We start from the raw sequence: 23,679 nt of genomic DNA, 5'->3' as shown, positions 1-23,679 counted from the left end.
AAACCCATAGAGCAAGTGCTTTTGGCTTCGGAGCCTGATATTTTCCATCACAAGTACTCAGCTCTGCTGTGTTACCACAATACACAAGTGAATCAGAAAAGCTATGTTCCAGTAAACTTTACTTGAAGACACTAAGATTTTATATAACTTTTGTTATCAGTACTGTTCTTTGTCTAACCATTAAAAAATGTCAATACCATTGTGATCTTGCAGGACATGCGAAAAGAGGGAGGTGAATGGCTAAATTTAGCTGACCTAGATGTAGACCTACTTGTCTTCAATTTGGAGATATTATTTTCCTTGCTAACCTCACATTTGTGTTCATGATGATTCTTATTAAAGCTCTTTTGGTAACCTTTGGTTCTACAGCCAAACAGTCTCTTAAAAAGCCACTGTGAAATTGTGATAGGGTGTTGACAGTCTTCCTTCTTCACCTGAGGTCAGTTATACCACAAATATTACATTTCAAGAGGATAAGGGGAGTCTTGGGGCAGGTGGTCCCTTAAATGCGAATGTGCAGTTTCAATTTTATTTTCAATACAGGGCTCTTGGCAGTCAGCTAGAATGTCCGTGTTTAATAAATCTTCCCCAACTGGTTAAGTGTTAGAACTGCTGAGATAAGTGAATATTAGTGTTTAGCTTATTTGAAAGTGTGAAGCAATATAGAGAGATTTAACTCCTAATGAGTCATCTGGGGGCAAAACTGTGTGAGGTCCTGTATCATATTCAGAATTTAAGAATTCACAGATGAGGATAAAGTCACATTTTTTTGATATAAAAAGAAATACAAGGTAATACTTAGGTAAGTGAAATTCTAAAGCCTGAAATAGCCAACCGATTTAATCAAAAACATTTTTTTATATAAGCTTTTAAAAATATGTTTCTGATTGTCACATTTCCTCCACTTAAATTTCTTGGATTTTATATCTGGCCTGAGTCTGATAATGTTCCTCTTTTTATGCTAATTTTTTCAAAGTCTCTTTGTTACAAGCGTATCACGTGTAAGATGCTATGAAGTCAACCAACATACATGGACTTTTAGTGGTATTCATTATTATCATTCTGATTGTTTTCTCAGGTGTAGGAGGATGCTAGCAGAATGATGGTTTAGGTACAGAAAATTACACATGCTTGTTATGGTTACAGCGTTAAATTGACTCAAGATTGGTCGTGCATTTTCATAAAAATGCTCAAGTCCCATGGCTGAATTTCTTCTCAACAATGGAATTACTTTCATTATTACAAAATAACATGTGTTCATTACAGAAAAAGATATTTAAAATGGGATTTCCAGATTATTTTGGGTGTATTTCTTTTGGGAGGCCTCTTAAGTAGAAGTAATCTACATTTGGAAGAACTAGGCTCCTGGGAGTTGTCCCCAGCTACAGATTCCAAAGACGTTTCTTTAAGTTTGGAAATCCAAATTTAGTTGAGCCTTGAAGGAAAGGTGCTGGTCGTATGCAAAGTACAAAATGCTTCACCTGGCAGAGGCATCCATTCCTGGGAGGTTCAGGAGAGGGTTTGTGGAATTGGGTTTTGGAACCTCCGTGTGATCCTGGGAGAAGATGCGCAGAAAGGCATTCTGGGTAGTCAGTAAGAGTGGAAAGCCAAGTTCTCACCGACCTGTGCACTGTTCTGGCAAGTACCTGCAGTTCTGAGAAGTAGGTTCATTTTAGTCCATTGGAAAGTTTAGATTCTACCAAGTCAGTTGTATGGGATCTTATCGTACATGTTCAATTTCATGTATCGATGATTGCTTTTCTATATTTTAATGCTATTTCAAGCAGGAATATAGTAATCACAATGTCTTATAAAATTGGTGGCTAGTGATCAACATTTATATACATATATATTATGTGCATGAAAGAATTTGTGGGTGACACTGACAGGTGGTCCAGACATCGTTTCTATACCCAGTTACAGGGAAGGCTGGTGACTGTTTCCTGATGATGACATCTGAATTACCTGAGATTTTGGGAAAATTCTTTTAAACACATCAAGATCAATTTCATTTTAAAAGCAAAGACTATCTAACTCACAAAGTTGTTATAAAGATATAAGGGTTAGGGCACCCAAAATTAGAAACAGCATGGTGTTATGGTTAACTGTAAATGGAAGGGCAATCAACAAGGACACAAAGTAAGGGCAACTTGTGATAACCTAGGCCTTTGTTAAAGTTTCTTAAAACTATGGAGTATGGGCTGCCATTGTGGTGGGTACTAGGTAAATCTGGCAGAAGTGATGTTGACATTCCTTTGAGTACCAGTCCATGTCTTGGCTGCTCTCCTTCCAATCCAGCTTCCTGATAATGTACCTGGGAAAGCAGCAGAGGATGGCCCAAGTGTTTGGGCCTCTGATTCTACATGGAAGACCTGAACAAAGTTCCTGACTCCTGGCTTCAGCCTGGCACAGCACTGACCATTGTGGCCATCTGGGGAGAGAACCAGTAGATGGGAAATCTGTCTGTCTTTCCCTTGTTCTCTGTAATTCTGAGAAGAGCAGAAAGATTACTTACCATGAGAGTAGGAAGAAAGATCTATGAGACCAGAATCAATGTGTGTTCAAGTGTTCAAGTGCATGGCATGAAGGCACTGGGATTACATGTGTATTTACCTTGGACCTCACATAGAGAGTTATACAAATGTTTGTGTTTGTAATTCCCTTGCATGTACAGGTATATACGAAGAAATCAGCAGAGTGAGTGCGATAGTGGCTGATCTTAAGCAGGATCATTAGAAGAAGCAGCAGATGTGAGATTGGATAATTGGTTCTCATTTCTCAAAACTAAGAAATTCTACAAATATCTTCTAAGTTTGGTCTTTTTTTCTCTCCAGGTAATAGACTGCAGAGCATATTTCCCCCGTACTGCTCCATTTTGTCTGGGAAACAGAGATTGCATTTGTTAAAGATGTGCCTTGTATCAGAGACTGTGCTGTGTTTTACAAACTGATATTTGTGCCTTAAGACAAACCTTAGCAGCTGGTGCTTTAAACAAAAAATACATTCTTTCCAAAGGCAGCTGTTCCTTTCTTAAGGCTAGTGATGAAGCAGTCACACCATCGATTTAATCATTTTGTCTGGTTTACTGGTTCCTCCTGGTGTCCTATGGTATGACACTACCTTCTAGACGGAGCCTCACATTTTTGCGGGACTGAGGGTGTGGAATCAGTCTCTTCTTTCTTGTTATCCCTTTTCCTTCAAGCCTCTAGGGAGGTGCTTCTTGCACCCTAGGTGTCCCTTGCCCGATTTCTGATGTTGACCTTGATGTTGCCACTAATTTGTTTGCCAGGGAGGATTAAGCTGAGCTGCCTCTGTTGCCTCCAGGAATAGAGTTTCCCCTTTCATTTATGTTCCGTTATTACCTTCCCCCCCTATCTTCCAACAAGCAATAATTGACCCAGATAAGATTTGGATTTTCAAAACAAGTTTCCCTTGCTTTCCCTTTTCTTCCTTCTAGAGTACTAGAGAAAAAAGAAAGCACAGAAACAATCTTGAAATACCATATGGGAAGTGTTAAAGCACTTATGTAGTTTTGTGATCTCTTCATGAAAGATCATAGGTTCACAGACTCTATGGTTCTGTTATTCCGTTAATACTGTATCTAGGTTTTTCAGCTTTCAGAGGCTATTTAATCTTTCTCTAGCCACAGGGCATAGCTGGATTGTCTCTTTTATAAACTGACACTTTACTTTGCTGGAAAGCGCACTGGAGTGAGAATTTTAGTTTTTGAATTTGGGCTATATGCATGGTTCATATTTGCATCTCTGGTGACAAAGACAGCAGCAGCCACTTCTTAGGTACTTAATAAAGCTTTTAGTGAAGTTTGTGTAATTTAGGGTGATCCTACTTGCTACCTTTGGACTCCATCTATAAAATGAAGGGCTTGGTCTATAGTTTCTTCCAATGATTCTGCAATTTTGTAACTGCTTTGCCTTGGCATTTCAGTTCATGGTCGTTTATTTTCTTATCTCTGTCCGTAGGTTTACGGATATCAAATATGATGTTTGTCTTTCTTCTTAAGTCTGCCTCTTTTAATTTCAAAACATCTTGTGTCATGCTAATCCTAGCAAACTTTAGTTGTGTATAAAGCTGCTTAGGTTTTTGTGTCTTTGGGTACTCATGTTTTAAAGAGGATGGAAAAAAGTTCTTTCATTTTTATCCCCTGAAAGGCTCTCTGTGTAACTTGTTACCTCTTTCTAGATTAAGTCCTGGCTTATTTGTTGACTTTGAAACAACTCGTGCACACAATAGCAAAAATTATTCCATAGTGGAAAGTAAAGGTCAAGGCAAGGCACTTCTTTGTCAGTTATGTCACTAACCCTATTGAACACATTGTGTTTTATTTAAAACTCTGCAAATAAAATTAAGGCTTAGGTTTCATCATCAGATTCCTTTCTTAGTAACTATACAAAACATAACTTTCATATGCACCAATCATCAATGAAAATATGACTTCTTTATTATGCTCATATTTTTACAACTAATTTGCATGACAGACTATGATATTTGAGGGTTGGCTCTGCAGACCCAGAAGAAGAAAAGCAAAGATAGTGACATGGTTTGTCTGCCAAGACACATGAATCTTATACACGAACTGACAATGTTAATGAGAACTTATATTTGGTAGCCTCTCCAAGTTGTCATTAATCAGGTAGGTTATAACTGTTGAGATCTCATTTTTTCTCATTTGCAAGATGGGATGACCATACTTTTCTAAAAGGCATTTTGGTAAAGAAGAAACAAAGTGAATGCCAGGGCCCTAGTAGGGACCAAGGATTGGGTGTAGTTAACAGATTTTCAGAGGGCAGCAACAGTATTATTACTGTTATTGTTATTGCTATCTTTGCCCACAATGCTGACGAGACCAAAAGGGTTTTAAGAGATTTATATTCTGCCTCTGGATAGTCAATTTCCACCCATTTTTTTTCAACATGGCAAGGGATGAACCATGTTGGACCAAAGCGTGTGGTTTCAATTCATTTTCAGTTACAAAAATGGAGGTTAAATCCCATAAGACTATTTTTTTTGCAACAAAGCTTTTTCTGTTTCTATTAGATGTTTTTATTTCAAAGAAATATTTGGACAAATGATGTATCTACAATTATTTTCACCAACTCATTTTTCATTTGATCATTGATGAAATGAATGAGATTTAGCTTGGGATCAATGTGAAGCATTTCTGATATCCTCGTCTTGTTTTAACCAAACAAGAAGTAAATGGAAGAAAGATGATCGCTCCTTAGAACATGATTTTAGCTCATGGTTAACTTTTTTCATTCATAACCTCAAATCACATCCATTCTTTCCCATTGTCTGCAATCTTCTGTGTTTTTTTTTTTCTCTGTAACTCAATTCCATTGAATATCTATGAATTGCCACATTTTTTGGTAAGTAGTAACTGTGTCAAGCTGTGCTGACAAAATGTCCCAACATAACTGTTAATAAGCATTGTCATTTTAAGCATGAAACAGTTTAGCTAATGATTTATCTTTTCTAATGCAGGACTCGAGGCAGCTGTATGATTTGTCTCTTTAAGCAAGTCAAGTAATTTCTTTAACAAAATGTTCCGCGCAGATGGGCCCTAAGCTGTCAGTTCACTATTATTGTGTCTGCATCTGCTTGCTTTCAATGCACTGTTTTATGTATTCAGTCAGTTACTTAGCTGCAGCTCCGTGAAAGGCCGAACCTACTCTGATTGGCAAATAAAATGGTCATTTGTCTCTTCTTCCTATTGTTTTGTTTTGGTAACACATGTCAGCGGCTCAATTACCCAGTTCATTAACAGCTCCCATAGGACATGATGGCCAGCCCGTGATAAGAGGGCAATTGTGGCACATATGGTCAGTAATGGCCTCTCTCTTGGCAATTGTAAATAAAACTCACTTGGCCCTTTTCCTTTCACAAGAACTACTGTTTTCCTGTTCCCCTTCAGAGTGCAAATTACCTTTCTCTTTCCATGCAATGAGACGCTGCCTGACTGCACCTCAGCTTCACACTTTGAGATGGGACCTTAATGTGATAGAAATCCTGGCTCTTCACTTTAATGATGACTGACTTTTAAGCTCTTGAGAGGGAAAGCTCTTACCGTGCTGTCTATTCTTAGATGGCCATTAGCTGATTAATTAGTTAACTAATCAGTTTTACTAATTGAATAGCAACACATTTTCTTGAAATTTTAGGGCCTTTTTTTTTTTTTTCTCTTTGAACTTCTCTGGTGATGGTTACCATGGAGTTTAAAAAGCCTTTTAATTTTTCCAAGAAGAAGAAGAAATTACAAACACTTTTAAAGTTCTTTGCCAGGATACATCTGAGAAGGGTGATGTTTCCTATGCTTGCCAGAAGAGAGATTTCGAATGGACCCACACAAACTAAGGGTTTAAGAAGCCACTGGGTGAACTTGAGTCCGTGTCAGCATTCCTAAACCAGGAACAGATCCGTCCTCCACTTGAAGCCTTTGAAAGAAGGGGGTTAAACAGGTACGCTTGGTTGCCTGGGCCGGCCTTTGCGGCTCCCGGGAGCAAAATGTTACTTCTATCAGGGTTTGAGAGAGAAAGGGCACATGCCTGTTTTCACTTAAGTACACCGGTGAATACAGCTACTAACAAAAATCCCTCGCAGGGCTGCATACGTGAATGAACGAGAAACAAGCCTTTCTTTCCTACCTGCGGCCTTTTAAGTGACTCAGGTCAGGTGGGGGCCGCTAGAAGGGAAAGGAACGTCTCTCAAGGTGAGTGCCTAGAACCCCCCGACTCACGATGGCAGAAGGCCGGAATCAGGGTCTTGGGGTGTGCGCGGCTCAGCACCTTGCAGCAGCCAGGCCCCTCTGCTGGCCTCTGATGTCAGCACTCATCTTAAACAAACACCCAACCGCGCGCGGGGTGCATGAAATGACTCCTGGACGCCAGAGAGCTCCTGGGCTGCACCCCCGCCCCCGCCCGCCGTATTCATAAGCAATCTGTACTCTCCTCCCAGGGCAGCCGGCACTCGGCACTCGGGGAGTTGTTGAGTGTCAGGCTTTATTTGTGCTATTTTGATTAGCCCCAACCTGGCATGAGCTTATTTTCCTTCTAATGACCTCGTGCTGTGAGACGGCCGTTTCCGAAGGAAGGGCTCGGGTCAGAGGGGAGGGGAGCAGCGTTCCATTTCCTCAGCCAAAAAAGATCGGGGGCTGCTGGGTCGGAGCAGGAGAAGGTACAAATTGCTTGGCTTTTTTTTTTTTTTTTGTATGGGGAGAAATCATAGAAGAATAAAACAAAGGTTCCCCAGAGTCCATTGATGAGGTTCTTGAGCTGTGCCGCCTGCAGCAAAACAGCAATCATCCAAATCCAAACTCTGAATTAACATTTGAAAACTTTAGTTTTTTATTCGAGAGTTTTCTTAGGTGACACAGGATTTCTCTGTAGCTGCCTTTTAGGAATCTGTTATATTATTTGTTCAAGGTCTGTATGTACACATAGTGTGTAAATGCGTATTTTAAAACTCCTTGAAAAATACCGGTGTGTGTTACTTCTAATGTGGAAGAGAAGCTTCCAGGTGCCTTGGATGAACCCCTACTGTGCATCCATTTCAAGCTTCCCCCTCCTCCCTCTCTCAAGGAGAAAAAAAAAAAAACCAACAAAAAAACCCAACCTCCTCTTTCTCATCCACTCTGGCTGCCTTTGTGTCGCCTGCGCCCTGCCAGGCAGGTGTCAGAGCCTTGAATGAGGGTAAATGCCCCCTTGATGGATTCCACAGATGGAGCGTGGAAATTGAGAGAATAGGCCTCAGCCACAGGCCATTTCTCGGGATCCAACAAAAGCCTCCGAATAAGTCAACAAAAATCCTGACGATCACAAAGGGAAGATGTCATTTGTCATTTACTCTGGGCCTTGCTTCTCTCCTCCTGACTTCCACCCGAGGAAACACCTCTCTCAGTTAAAAGGGCTGCTTTAGATCCCGTGTTCCCCGTCCTGTGGCATGGCCAAACTCACAGGCACTGGGCAACGTGCTGCCATTAGCCACGTAGGGGCGCGGCAGACTTTGAGTGGCCCCGGCAAAGACCTGGTGGGATACACGCCTAAAATATTCCTCATGATCCTTTGTGGTGTGGAATGACTTCATGTAGTTACCAGGAGGAGTTCTTCTTATTTTTTTTAATCGTGTCCTGCAACCAGCAAAACACAGCCATGAGTGAAAGTGCTGACAGGTCCAGCTCAAAAAAGATGCTAACAACAAAAGAGACGCTGGGGATTCTGTCTGGGGCCATCCTCCAGTAAATGAAGGATGACTCTCGGAGTTCTACCTCCGTGCCCCAGCCATGCCCCACTTCCCGGTGTCCCTAAGTCGCACCGTGTTATAGCTGGGGTAAACACAGAGTTTAAATGGTTGTCATGTTTTGATTCTTTAATTATTCAAATGAAAGGTCTTGCTGAGAGGAAAGACAATGTGTCAGATTCACGCTTGTGAATTATTTTGTTTCTCCATTTTTGGCCTGTCTCCTACTTCTGAATTATATTTGTCTGGAAACCAATAATTACAGAATTCCACGTGACTAAATCCCTAGAAAATTGAGGCAAGATTTCGTGTATAATACTGTTAACGAGGAGGAAATATTTCCCAGGGCTACAGAGCAGGTCGCAAGAGACTCACGGACAAAGACGTTCTCTCTAATTCTGTAATTCCGTCTTTAATTAAGCTTCATGGTTGTTCTACTGATGGGAAGACGTCTGCCTGCGCCCTGCAGTTTGATTTGTTTCCCAAGGAAGAGTTTTAATCCTGTGGGTGTGGCAGCTGCCCTGCTTCCTCTTCTTCTTCCTTTTGTAACAACAACAACATCCATTTCCCCCAATTTCATCTTGGCAGTTAATATGAAATTTTTGAAATAACCAGAAATGTGTCTCCTATATTCTAAAATAGCTGTAGACAGTAAAAGATAAACTTTCCTGGAAATCACAGCCCCTGTAAGGGCATGATCTCTCCTGATGCCTGTGGATATCACGGAATGTTCCTTTTGAAAAGTTTATTTCAATAGAAAGTTACAAAAAAGAAAAATATAATAGGTATGTAAAATGAGTAATTTAGGTCCATTCCATTTGTGGTTCCAGAATCCAGACTGATCCTGTATCTTTTTTTTTAAAGATTTATTTATTTTGATTGGAAAGGCAGATGTACAGAGAGGAGGTGAGATTCACTCCCCAAGTGACCGCAACAGTTGGTGCTGCGCCGATCCGAACCCAGGAACCAGGAGCTCTACCAGGTCTCCCATGTGGGTACAGAGTCCCAAGGCTTTGGGCTGTCCTCGACTGCTTTCCTGGGCCACAGGCAGGGAGCTGGATGGGAAGCAGGGCTGCTGGGACTAGAACTGGTGACCATATGGGATCCTGAGAGTGCAAGGCAAGGACTTTAGCCACTATGCTATTGTGCCGGGCCCTGATCCTGTGTCTTAAAACCAATGACTTCTCATACTTCTTACTGGATAGGTTATTTTGATTTCTTTAATTCATTCGATATCTTGGGAAAATAAATTTATTAGAGCTTTGTTGCTTATAAACTGTATGGGAAGCTATATGGGAGTCAATAAGCATTCCTTGAATTGCATTCTTTTGGAAAATGTTTGATTTGGGAAATATTTAATTTGGGTAAATATTGATCCAACTGAGTAATTTTGTAAATTTCATTTGATTCTTGGTAGTCTTAAATTTTAATTTTAAAAAAGATTTAATTATTATGCTTGGAAAGGCAGATTTACAGAGAGGGAGAAAGAAAGAAAGTTCTTCGGTCTGTTGACTTACTTCCCAAGTGGCCACAGCGGTCAGAGCTGAGATGATATGAAGCCAGGAGCCAGGAGCTTCGTCCAGATCTCCCACATGGGTGCAGGTCCCAAGGCTTTGGGCCATCTTCTAGTGCTTTCCCAGGCCACAAGCAGGAAGATGAATGGGAAGTGGAGTAGCCAGGACATGAACCGGTGTCCGTATGGGATCCCAGTGCTCGAAGCAGAAGGATTAGCCAATCATGCCATTGCACCAGGTCCTCTAGGGAGTTTTTTGAAAATTTGGGACAAATGGTAGCAAAATGACCGACTTCTGGATCTCTAGTTTGATTCCTTTCTGGTATTCCTTTTTCTTGTATGAAATCAATACATCTTTAAAGATACTTTATGCTGGAAGAGAGGATGGAAGCACATCCTTCCAACTCCTGTAGACCTGAGTCAACTCTGAATACTCCAAGCTGTGCTTCCTGCATAACCTTTTACAATCTTGGGTTCTTTCTCTGAGAAGTGGGTTGAGTAGTTACATGGAAAAGGGAGACCAACCCTTACCTCCCTGAAAAGGTTTGCTTGCTGATCACTGGTGACATTTAGTTAAACTAAGGTGCAAATCAGAGATTGGATTGTGAAGGGATTGTGACAACGGAGTCGAACTTTCAAAATCTCATGATAGTATCAGTTGGGATAAAATTACAACTTTCATTGGAATAATGTGTATTATATATTATTAACTTGCATTTTCTTATTAGAGCTAATCTGAAATTTCAAATTGGGGGCACCTGAAGAAAATGATTCACAATTTCCTTGTTAGGATGCATAAAATACAACTTCTTAATTTTTTGGAACATTTAAGATCACATACTTGACATGTACCATTTAAGTTACCCTGGTGTTTGAGGATAGCTGGGCATCTGAAATAGAACAACTCCAACAACGTGATCTTTGTGTTGTTAAAACGGGATTTAAGTTTTAGATTTGTTCTTGGTAAAAACCTAGCAATTCAAATGCAGGTGACTCTTATGAACCAGTTTTTGTGAAAATAATGAATTTTATTTCTCTTTCATGATTATATGAACAGCAGCCTTTCCATCTTTAGAAATAGCTGATTTTTCCTAGCTGGTAGGTTAATTGTGGGTTGCTGACTTTACATATTTTAAAGCCCACATCCTTTTGGGGGTTTACAGATGAGGAAGAGCTAGAATTAACTTGTAAGATTGTGGTTTCATATTGCCAAAATGAAAGGTTGGTTCAAATAATCTTCCAGTAGAAAAGTAAGGCAAATCATTTCCTCAGTATCTTTTGAAATGATGTTATAACGAGGCATTCCTGGTTCAGTGGAGCCTTCCCATTGCTTCTGAATAAACACTGTGGAAATAAAAACAGTGATTTGTTAGTTTGTTAAAAGGAAATTTAGTTTTGATGGTAAAGGCTATCCTATTGACCTCAAAAATTATGTCTTTTTCTTTTTTTTTTTTTACTCACTGGCTCTTGGTAGATCTTTAACTTAACAAAAATGCAATCTCTTTGGAAAAAAAGATCATTTTTCGCCAGAAAAATGCAAATGTTGAAGTAAGTTAAAAAGTCTTCACATAAGTGTTGAAGATTTATAAAACACATTGAAATGAAGGTTGGAATTTCCTAAGAGCACAGTTTCCATTTTGGTGATGTAAAAGCATGGCAGACGCATTAGTATGTGGGCAAAACTGAACTTTTGTACTTGCCTTCATTCAACATGTACTTCCTGTGTGCCTACCATGTTTCATGGGTTCTAGACAACAAGGCAGAGCAGAGCCTAGGCACTGGGAGATGATGGTTAAGGTGAAACACCATGGTCGTGACCTTCTGGATTAATTCTCTCTGGTGCTTGTAAATCTAACTGGTCATTTTCTTCAGAAACCAGAGAAGATTTTGATTAATTGACCTGACAGTGCATGGCACATCATATTTACTTGGGAGAATTGAATAACCCTAGAGACTCCCAAAGGAAACATGAAAATTTCCACGTACTATTATTCTAATGGGATCACAGTCAGAGAATGTGCAAGCAAAATTTTTAGGGCTTTCTCAGGCAGAGCAAGTCAACGTTCACTCTAAACTCTGGCTTTTCACCTGAGAGATCAGGGCAACAGAAACCGGAAGCTTGAAAGGAAAACCTTTTGTGGAACTGTTTCATTCATAGAGCAATAAGTAGTTCGTTTCCTTGGAAGAATATTGCTTATAATTCAGAAATACGTATGTGAGACTGACTCTTTTTTGTAAGTATGTCAGGGAGTGTTCGATGTGGGAGAGGATTTTGAGAAGCAGAAGTGCTCACGTAACAAGTTCCGTAGGTGTGCGCTCAAAGTAGTGTCCAGGGGCAGTAGAATCAGCACACGTGTTAGAAATACAAATCAGTGCAGTTTCTTCAGCTAAGCCCCAGGACTACTGAATCAAACCACGAAGGGGCAGCAATTGATGCTTTACCAAGTGCTGTGGACGAGTCTGCTACTTTGGAAGTGTAAGCACTACTCTGCAACTGTGCACAAAGGATTGCTCATTTTGTTCACTTCACACACACACGCACACACACGCACGGTTGTCTTAACAAGTTGTCTTAGGTGTGTAATATTTTACCACACGTTAACAGTTCTTCAAAATAATGTCGCAGATAAGGGTGGGCATTTGGCACAATGGGTAAGACACTTGTTACTCCACGAGCGAGCCTCTGGGTTTCTTTCCTAGCTCTGTCTCCAGGTCCCAGCTTCCTGGTAATGCAGACTCTGGAACAGTGCAGGTGATGGTTCTGGTGATTGAGTCCCTGCCATTCACATGGAAAATGTGAACAGAGTTTCCAGCTTCTGGCTTCCATCTGGCCCCATCCTGGCGTTTGTGGACATTTGGGGACTGGACCCTCTTTGTCTCTCTTGCTCTTTCCCCCTGCTTTTCAAATTAAAAAAAATAATTAAATTCTCCTAGTGAAAGGAAGTCTATTTTACTTTCTTTAATGCTAAAATATCCCAAAGTAAAATTTCCATGAAGTGAGCCTATTTATATTAGATTAAATGACATTTGAAAAGCTAAGCACAACACTGAACACACAGTAGGTGCATTCATTATATATTATTATGGATTTATTTTATTCTTATGCACACGTTTATTGTCAGGTATATTTTATATTTGTTTATTTGTTTATTTAGAAAGGCAGAGTTACAGAGAGAGGAATGAGTGGGTGAGTGAGGGATGCAGAAAGAGAGACATGTTCTGTTCACTGATCCATTCTTCAAAGGTCACCATGGCCAGAGCTGAGCTAGGCTGAAGCCACGAGTTTGTACTTCTCCAGTTCAGGGGCTAAGCAAGTGGGCCATTGTCTACTGCTTTCCTAGGTATACTGACAGGAAGCTGGGTTGGAAATGAAATAGTCAGGATTCAAACTGATGCTCATATAACAATCTGCCATCAGCTGAGGCGGCTTAACCCATTGCACTAACCAAATATTTTCTTCATTAATGCGAAAGATTGAACAGATTCATATTTTCTTTATTATTTATATTACCAGTATACTCTATTGTATCTGTTTTAGATTTAATGGAAATAAATATAAAGGTATTAAATACAGGAAAACCAAGTAATTTTTATAGGGTGGTTTTTATATGTACTGTTTTGTTAGTTTATGATTTAATTGAGGTAGAATAGAATTTTAGATATCTATAGATCAGAGTTAAGTCTGAACTTAAGATGAAATAAAATTAGAAGCACAGTACCTACTGCATTGCTTCTAGTACCACCTACATTTCTCCCCAGGTCCTATCCAACCATAAGGTGCACATGAATTACCCTGTCATTGACATTAATCGTGTAAGATTTCCAGCTCTCCTTCCCTGTTGTTGATAGCCGATCTCATTCACTTCTCCAGAGGATTCCCCAGGGATCTGGGGGAGTTTTAGCAGCCTGTGTGGATATTCCTCCACTGTTAGTGCTAGTACTCTGTCCCTCTGTCCTGGAGCCCTTGTATGTAGCATCCTCATGTCACTGCACCCTCCTTAGACCAACAAGTACTCTATTACTGGCCCAACTCCCTTGGCTGTGCAGACTCCAATGGGTTCCTGGTGGCAACAATGGGAAGGCCTGCTGCATTCCCTTTTCCCTCGCATTCTGTTCTGGAAGTGTTACTACCTGAGGCCTAGGCTTTGCAAGCATGTTTTTCCCTGTAAGGACTCAGAGATCTTACTGCAGCACAGTGTTGCATCATTAGCAATTTTGGTCTCATTCCCCAGCTCACCCTTCTGTTTTCTAGGTCTCCTTCATATTGCACTTTGATGACCTAGGCCTCATGTGACATTGTGTAAATGGAGGTTTTGCTGGGGGCGAGGGGCACAGCAGGGCCAGCTTCAGGGGCATTTGTTTCCTGCTGCCCACCAAGGCTCCATGTTGGAAAGAGGTCAGGCCTGAATCAGTGTTCTGTTGCTGTTGTCTTGAAATTCCTAAGGCCCATACAAATATTTATTTATTTCTTTATTTGAAAGGCAGAATTAGAGAGAGGGAGAGACAGACAGAGCTCTTCCATTTGCTTGTTCACTCTGCTGCAATACTTGGAGCTAAGGTGATCTGAATCTAGAAGCTAGGAGCTTCTGGATATCCCGTATGGGAACAGGAATTTAAGCACGTGGTTTATCTTCCACTGCTTTCCTAGCCACTTTAGCCAGGAGTTGGATCAAAAGTAAAGCAGAACTGGTGCCCATAGGAGAACAGGTGCCCATAGGAGATGCTGACACTGCAGGTGGTAGCTTTACTTGCTGTGCCAAAATGCTTCCCCTCCTTCCAACCCGCCCCTCTTTTCTTTGCACTTGTTTCCACAAACAAGTAGGCTGTTCTAAACTGCGGTCCATCCACTTATTGTAAATCCTGAATTTGTGGTTGAGTTTAGAGATCGACTCTGCCTATTTATTGTTGTCTTGGTTCTTGAGAAGTATACTAGTAACACATGTATTCCTTAAAGCATCTCCCAATATCTGGTAAATAAGCTTAAATCTAAAAATGAATATTCTATTAGGAGGATTAGACTCTACACATATATAGGAACCCTGCAATAGGTTACTGCTAATTGGCTCTTAAAATTTGAATTCAGTTTTGAAATATATATAAAAATATTTTAATATGTTGACAGATTTCCCAGTGTTAAGGCTGAGGAAAATCTATCAGGAACCAAGTTAGATGTGATTCATTCATTAGAAATGAGTGGAGAACCCATTTAAGAGCTTAGTATAGGACCATAAAAATGGAATAAATCCTGTCCTGATTTTCCAAGGTTTCATAATTGATCTAGAATGACAGATTCCTGGATTGATTAATTCCTCCTGAGGAGTGGGGAGGAATATAGGATAGGGGAAGAGATTAAAGCTCATTTGATTGTGAAGTGCTGCATGGAGGGGTTTGGGGTTCCCAGGAAGACACTGGAAATACACGTTAGCCTGGAATTGGAACCATGATGGCTTGGTCAGCATTGTTGGTTGACACACATTTTCCCCCCTTTTCTCTGCTTTTAGCCTCAGCACCCCAGTCGGATGAAGGCTCTGACATTGACTCAGAACCAGATCTACCGCTCAAGAGGAAACAGCGCAGGAGCCGAACCACCTTCACCGCAGAACAGCTCGAAGAACTGGAGCGAGCTTTCGAGAGAACGCACTACCCCGATATCTATACCAGGGAGGAGTTGGCTCAAAGGGCAAAGCTTACTGAGGCCCGAGTGCAGGTACTGCTATCCAGACACACACATCCGGTTTAAATTCAGATAAGAAGCAAAAATATGTTTTTTCATCTAAAATATACTTGAAGCCAAGGAAACCAATGCATGAAGAATGACACTGCATGCGGGTGCATATCTTTAGAGTTCAGTAACTATTAATAAGAGAATGTGGTTGTATCACCTTAAGACTCTCAGAAATATGATATTTTGTGTTACTCATCATGTTAGAATGCTTATTGTGCAATAGGTACTACATGCATGGACCTTCAGATAATAGCTATCACAGTTTGAGTAGTTACTTTGTGTAAGACATTCTAAGTATGCTACATGAATGAATCCATTTAATCATGATTAAAACCTTAGGTTGGATTTATTACCAATCATAATCTGTAGACAAACACATGGTAACTTCCCAAGGTCATAAGGCTGTAAAGTTATTGCACAGGTCCCATATACTTCGTCCCCACGATGTTCCCTTTAGGTAAATGTACACAGATACATAATATGAAGTTTCTTGTTTCAAGGATTTAAATTATTGAAGTAGTTTTAGTTCTTACACTTTTGGAGAGATGGCTTCCTTTAACCATCCTTTAAGCTCTGAGAAGTGTTCTGGACCATTTGGAAAAGGCTGCTTAAATGGAACAGGTTCCTGTTGAATGTGTAATAATGCTTTCATCATGAATTATTACTTTCTCCTTAAGTTAGTAAAGCAGTGTTAGAAAGAGTACAAATGTCTTAGTGTATCTTGGAACTTCTTACTGCCCCAAAAGTTAAGTGACTTTATCTGGAAAAGTTGTGTGTTATTCCTGGATCCTTGACTTTTATAGTAAAAATCAGGCTAAGGGTGCAACAGGGAACAGTTGATATGGTCCCTACACCAACCAATGTTTTCACATACATGGAGCATTAACTGTCCTATTAAGGAAATTTACAGAAGCAGCCTCTTTCAGGCTGCAAAGCCTCGTCAGAGGGTTTGTTAAGTCAACTTTCCATATAAGCATGACAGTGCTAGAAAAGTGGGGACAAACTAAGATGAATTAAGAAAATTTTCGAAAAAAATTCAAATAGGGTTAATAAAGTAAAATACATATAACTTTAAAACAGAGCAGATGTGTTACATGTTGAGAGAAAAAGGGCAATTTGAGTTGAATAGAAGACAGGATGAGCTACTGGAGAAGATTTGATGTTCATGAGGTGGGACAGATCTGCGACCGGCTTTCTTGGCTCAGTGGACATCCATTGGACTGGCAGATGGGGGATCATAGATTAGTAATAGAGAATTATTTTGGAGTAAGGTACAGATTTGGAAGTGCATGGGTTTCCTTTTATTTTTACTCTATTCAGGTAAATAGAACAATAATTTGTCCAGTTTGATTAGGATCCTAGAAGTGGTAAGGTGGTGGAAGGAATGGGATTTGGTAGCTAGAATGAGGACATCCTGTGGAAATATTGCATTCAGGCTCAAGAAATCAGACTTGGTATGTCAGGAAATGGAGGCTATGGCATGGGATAGGTAGTGGCAGTGGAAATGCCTAAAAACAGATAGTGGTGAAAAGTACTCCAAGGTAGAATAAAGACAATTAACTGAGCAAGTTGGAGGTGGGTGGAAGGCTGAGAGAAGACTGTTAGGTGCACCAATAGTCTTAGGATTGGTGGTTTAACTCATTTCATTGAGATGGAGCGTATCCGCCCCACTGCACAGTACAGAGACGATCTCATTTGTCACATAGGTGGAAGTCATTTCTGTGTTGTGTAAGGTGGAGTACACCCTGTACCCAATGAACAGCTAGTAAAATTCAACATTACTGAGAATTTTATCAAATTTGTCTGTCAAACTTACTTTGTTTTCATTACAGATCTGTGATTAATTGGTTTAAATGTGGATCAAAGCCCAAATCATTCCTTTGTTGAGTGCTTAGCATACTCTTGGATTGGTCCCCACAGTGTGTGGTTGGCCAGGTCCCCATATTGGCATTGTTCTTAAGACAGATCAAATATCAACCCTGAACTCAATATGAATAAAAAAAATTAAACATTTGTTTAAAGAGATCAGACAAAAGTGGGGGGGATGAAAACACTGATCAGAGATTTCTGGTCTGTTCTCTCTCTCTTGTTTCTGCTCTGTCAAAAAAGGACAAGGGCAGAGTAAGTTCTTAACTCAAGTAGCATGCCCAGCATTCAAAGATAATAATAATGGTCCATTAACTTTCAGAGGACATGGGATCAAACCAATAAAGAGTGGTTCATATTTTTCTATGCAGTGACCTCCTCTCCCAAACAGGACCCTCATTAACGTAACAGCTGTCTTAATGTGGCTTTAACCCGGTGACTCTTTACATTCCTCATGGCTTCCTTAGTTCCCTTGAGACACATTATGTCTTGCTCCACAGCTATGATCTACAGCCTAACAAATTCTCTAGAACACCCAGCATATGGATCTTTAGTTAACCCAGCAGGGAAAAAAAGGGAGTAGTTAATCACCGATTAAAATGCCAGAAGAAAATACTTAGTTTTAGGAGGATCTGGGAAAGCAGTAACAGAGTTAACCTAGTTTGAGTTGACAGTGAGAAAGTGTGAGCTAGCTTACTTCGGGGCACCTGGGAAAGCCAAACACTGAACTCCCCCAAATCCCATGTTTATGTTCCCTTGTTTCCCAAGGAAAAAAATATTTCTAGGCTTTTCTGGATAGAGATTGGACTAAAGCTATAACTCAGGTGTTTGTTAGCATTTCCAAAAATTCATTTGGGCAGTGGTGATATTGTGTTTATCATGGCCAAATCTCAGTACACTAACAACTGTTGTACACTAAATATTATGTACCTGATAATAACAGTACAAGTTTAAAAAAGAAAAGACCTCTTTCTGAATTCATTGGGATAGCTATACAATGGTAAATATTTGTGTTTTTTTATTGTTATTTTTAAAAGTTGTATTTGTTTTTGTTTGAAAGTCAGTTACAGAGAGAGAAGGAGAGACAGAGAACTCTTTCGTCCATTCCCCAAATGACCACATAGGCAGGAGCTGAGCCAGTTGGAAGCCAGGAACCTGGAGCTTCTTCTGGGTCTCCCACATACTTGTAGGTGCCCAAGGTCTTGAGGCATCCCCTGCTACCTTCCCAGGTGTGAGCAGGAAGCTGGATCAGAAAAGAAGCCACAGGGGACTCTAATCAGTACCCACACGGGATGCTCATGCTGCAGGCAGAAGGTTAGCCTGATACACCAGGGTGCTAGTCCCACAATTTAAGTTTTGGGTGAAAGAATTATTGCAAATGCAGTGCACAAACATTTTTGTAAATATTCCACTTAAGAATTCTGCTAAGTAGGCAGGTATCATTCTAGTTTACCACCAAGATCATGGAAACTACTTGTGGAAATAACATTTAACTGGGAGTCAAATGATGTGTAGTGTGCCCTTAAGCCTGTTGGGCATTGTTTTAAAATTCATTTATTTGAAAGGCTGGGTTACAGAGAAATATATAGAGAGAAACAGAGATCTCCCACCTGCTGTTTCATTCCCCAAATGAAAGCAATGGCAGAGCTGAGCTGGTCCGAGATCAGTAGCTAGTAACTTTTTCCAGATCTCTCACTTGGGTTAGGTGCTCAGATGATTGAGCCATTTTTTCACCACTTTTTCAGGCAGGGAACTGGTATGAAATAGAGCAGCTGGGACTGAAACTGACATGCATATGGGATGCTGGCATTCCAAATGAAAACTTTACCCACCATACCACAGGCTTACCTCTGGCCTTAAAAAAAAGTTACGTTACAGTATGGGATAGGTTAGATCGGATTACCTCCGTCTGGGTCCACATATATTCAGGATAATTTGGGGGTCCAGGAGGCCCAATATTTGTCCACAATGCTTTATTCCCCTCTCTCTCTCTGTGTACACAGTATTAACTAGGGAAGGACCATTTGTTTTGCTTCAAGTTCTCAAACACCATGTTTTCCTCACAACCCCGTGGAAATCTACTCGATACATGTTTTCTCACAATCTTTATATTATCAGTAATGGGAGATATTCAGAAAAGCCCAATGGTGACATCAAGCAACCTGACGGATTTGTGTAGTTCAGAAGTAAAAATAGTTATGTACTCATCAGTAGAACGCAATGTGGCCAACCTTTAGCTCTCTACAAAGGTTACTCTTTGGATGTCTCAAAAGGCGGTTGAGTTCGATTTAGTGTATCAGCGGTCCTTTGATCATCTGCAAGCCGGTTGACATGCATGAGAAAACAGCAGATCTTCTCGTCCACTTTGTTTATCTCCGCTTCCACCTGCTCTTCATACAGTGGCCAAAACTGGATAGCAACAATGGTAGGAGGGCTGTGGAAACCATGACACGGAAAGGGAAAAGACACTGGGATAAATGAGAGAATGTCCAAGGAATAAGCAGCCTGTCCTACATATGCCTATCTGGAAAAGACTGTATGTGGCATGGTATTTTTTTTTCTTTTAGATTTATTTTGTTTTTTTATTGTAAAGTGTCATATACAGAGAGGAGAGACAGAGAGGAAGATCTTCCTTGTGTTGATTTTCTCCTCACATGGTTGCAATGGCTAGAGCTGAGCTGATCTGAAGCCAGGAGTCAGGAGCTTCTTCCAGGACTCTTACGTGGGTGTAGGGTGCTAAGGCTCTGGGCCATCCTTGACTGCTTTCCCAGGTCGCAAACAGGGTGCTGGATGGGAAGCAGGGCCACCAGGATTAGAACTGGCACCCATGTGAGATCCTGGTGTGTGTAAGGCAAGGACTTAAGCTGTTAGGCTACCACTCTGGGTCTGTGGCATGGTATTACTACAGTCAAATGTTTAATCAAGCATCTTATAATCTTGCGAGTTTTCTCTATAAAGATTCAGTGGTACACTCTCTCCTCATTATTAAATTGTGTTATTTGAAAGAACCCATCTGGCACAACATAGGTTAGGTTACTTTTGAGGATAGTAGTAATATGTGAGCCAATAATTTTGCAAATTTTAAATTTATTCCTTTTCCTTTTATTTGGGAGAGGTAGAGCTATAGAGTACAGAGACAGACAGAGAGAGAGATTTTCCATTTACTGGTTCATGCTTCAAACACCTGCAATAGTCACTGTTAGGCCAGGTTGAAGATAGGAACTGGCTGGGAACTCAGGCCAAGTCTTTCACATGGTGGCAGGGACCCAAGTAATTGAGTGATCACCTGCAGGATCCCAGGGTGTGCCCAGGTCAAAGTCAGGATCTGGACTCAACCAAGCACTCCAGGATGGAACGTAGGTGTCCCAATTGGTGAGCTAATCTCTACATCAAATGCCTGCCCTGAGCCAGTAATTATTGATGACAAAATTAGGATTACCACCATGGAACAATTAGTAGTGATTCATGAAACCTGGATGCGAATTTGATCTACGCCTCCATTCAAATCGGACTGACTTTCAGTTCTTGAGGTGTTCCTTGGGTACTTCCCTTTTAGTCATTGGCGTGAGAAGACCAAACAGAGATGGAAACAAAGGAAGGCTTTAATTTTTGGTTCTCTGAGACAGAAGTGCCAGTGTGAGACTTTAGGTAATACCTAACATTTGTTTGATCTTTAATATCTCCTAGGTATTCCTTTAAAAAGTACTTTGATTGGGCCTGGTGTGGTGGCCTTGCGGCTGAAGTCCTTGCCTTCAACGCGCCAGGATCCCACACGAGTGCCAGTTCTCATCCCCTGTAGTCCCACTTCCCATCCATGCTTGTGGCATGGGAAAGCAGTAGAGGACGGCCCAAAGCCTTGGGATCCTGCACCCATGTGGGAGACCAGGAAGAAGTTCCTGGCTCTTGGCTTTGGATTGGCTCCACTCCCATCCATTGTGTTCACCTGGGTAGTGAATCATCCGATGGAAGATCTTTCTGTCTCTCCTCTCTGTATATCGCACTTTACAATAAAAACAAAATAAATATTAAAAAAATCTTCCATTTAGCAGATGAGAAAACAGATACCCACAGATATTAAAGTAATTACCCAAACTCACACACTTAGTAGGCAGGAAGCTGAGGCTCAATTTGGGTTAGTCTGCACGCAACTACATGAATTAAAAATTGACCTTCTTTTTGTAGAAAGTATTGTTTTTCTCAATTTATATTGCTGAGAATCAGAACAACTTGGTTACTTAAAAACTGGTGAGAATCTTATTCTTGTGCATGTGTTGCTTCTTTTTTAAAATAACTTATTTTATTTATATAAAGTAAACAAGTTTTCCATATTTTACAATGCAGTTAGCTTTGGGGAGTGCTTCCTCCACTGGTTTGGCTGCTGCTTGGCATGCCTGTATTTTGAATCACAGAACCTGGGTTTGAATTGCAGCTGGCTTTCCAAGTCCAGAACTGGGAGGCAGCAGGTGATGGTTCAAGTGGTTGGACACCTGCCACCCACATGGAGGAAGAGTCTGATTGAATCCAGACTCCTGGCTTTGGCCTGGGCAAGCCCTTGCCGTTATAAACTTTTGGGAAGTGAACCAGCAGATGAAAGATTCTCTCTTATGCGTTTATACTCTCACTCCCCCTCGTTTCTTTTTCCAATTAAATAAAATTAAAGAAATTTAAAAAGAACTTGTTTCAAAAAAAAAAAATCACCAGACATCATATTACTCCAGGAGCATGAGATATTTATTACAAAAAGTATGAATATACTTCTATGAAAGAGGTCAGTAGAGAGATCTACAAGAAGAAGTTAAAGAGTCAGATGAAATCAACAAGGCAGCAGATCATCAAATGAAATAAGTTACTCAGAAGTTTTGACATTATGATGTCTTACATGCAATTACAGGCAACTGACACTAGTTAGTGTCCCTAACACCAGACCAATAACTAATGTGTTTCTCTTGTCCTCACTTCCTAACATGTTGAGAGTGATGTGGGAAGTCAGGTAACGTGTGTAGACAGTGAAATCACATTGAATTAATGAAAAGCGTTACACACCAGGGATGTAGCCGACTTTGTAAAACTTGTTCTTTTTGCCCTACCCAAAGAGTCATTAGTTAGAAATTCATATTCTTTGGGATCCTGAACAATGACTCAGTGGTTAAATCCTCACTTGCAAACACTTCCCAAGCACTAGATCCCATATGGGCCCAGTTCATGCTCCACTTCCCATCCAGCTGCCTGCTTGCAACCTCGAAAGGCAGTAGGCAATAGCTCAAAACCTTAGAACCCTGCACCAGTGTGAGAGACCCGAAAGAAGCTTCTGGTTTCAAGTCAGCTCAACTCTTACCATTGGGACCATTTGTGGGAGTGAACCAGACGACTGAAGACCTTTCTCTTTGCCTCTTCTTTCTGTAGATTTGCCTTTCCAATAAGAGCAAAAAAATTAAAAAAAAAATTGTAACATCTTATGGATCATCAATCAAAGGCAAGGTTGTCTGTTGTTGTTATTCTCATGTCAAAACAAGGAGAAACTTCTGGTAATTTTAGCCATTGAGTCATGAAAGTGCTCCATTTTAGATGAACTTAGCTGTATGCACTCACATAAATCAGTTAGTAGAAAATTCACTGACTGCTAGGAGGTAGTGGTTCAGTGTTAAAAGAGTTATCTGAGATTGTGAGTATTAAAATTTCTTTCAGTTAAATATAGGATAACAATATTCCAAGGTCTTTGGGCTTAGTCTGGGTATTAAGAATGAAGGTTCTTTCAAGGGCATCTTGAATTTAGATATGTCTTTTCTGAATTTCCAATCAGCAAGGGTAAGGACCACATCTCAATTTGCAACTTTAGTCTTAATCTTCTTTTTGGCAGATTTAGCTGTTTCTAGGAAGTGTGAAAGGCTTACAATGGTAAGATGTTTTTGAAAAAGTCTGTCTGAGTGGACTAATACAGAGCACTCCTCAGAAATGTTGGTTCTTTCTGGATTTATTTAGCCTAAGTTTAAACATGTAAATTCCTTTTTTTGGGAAACTCTGCTGAGAGTTTGTTTTTTCAATCAAGATTTGCTTCCCACTATTTTTCTTTATCTTTTGTTGCAGCAATCTATAGTATATTAGAAATATGAAGCTTTTAAAATTCACCTTCTAGTGGGTTTCTTCAATCTCTCCCATTCTTATTGTATCAATTTGGAAGGAATGAAAACAAAACTAAAAAATCCTTACACCTCTAGTCTGTAGGGATTCTATCTTTCAAAGGTATTTATAGGAAGTAATGGTGTTTCCTCTTTGTTATTTGGCAAACACATATTTTTTTTAACTTAATAATTAAGTCATGGTG

At 40.3% G+C, this 23,679-nt stretch overlaps 1 protein-coding gene across 4 annotated transcripts in view; it reads left to right on the top strand.

The window, feature by feature from the left end:
- The window catches only part of PAX3 (paired box 3), a 91,675-nt gene that overhangs the window by 47,301 nt on the left and 20,695 nt on the right, over nucleotides 1-23,679 (top strand). For all 4 annotated transcript variants that reach the window (XM_040982779.1, XM_040982780.1, XM_040982781.1 and 1 more), the window contains exon 5: nucleotides 15,268-15,473. In XM_040982779.1, the coding sequence (XP_040838713.1) occupies nucleotides 15,268-15,473 (206 nt within the window). The remainder of the gene's footprint in view (nucleotides 1-15,267; nucleotides 15,474-23,679) is intronic.

This window comes from Ochotona curzoniae, unplaced genomic scaffold (assembly GCF_017591425.1).
Source record: "Ochotona curzoniae isolate NIBS_2020 unplaced genomic scaffold, NIBS_Ocur_1.0 contig_3643, whole genome shotgun sequence".
Taxonomy (NCBI): Eukaryota; Metazoa; Chordata; class Mammalia; order Lagomorpha; family Ochotonidae; genus Ochotona; species Ochotona curzoniae.
The sequence above is the reverse complement of the archived record's forward strand: the minus strand, read 5'-3'. Positions and strand labels throughout refer to the sequence as shown.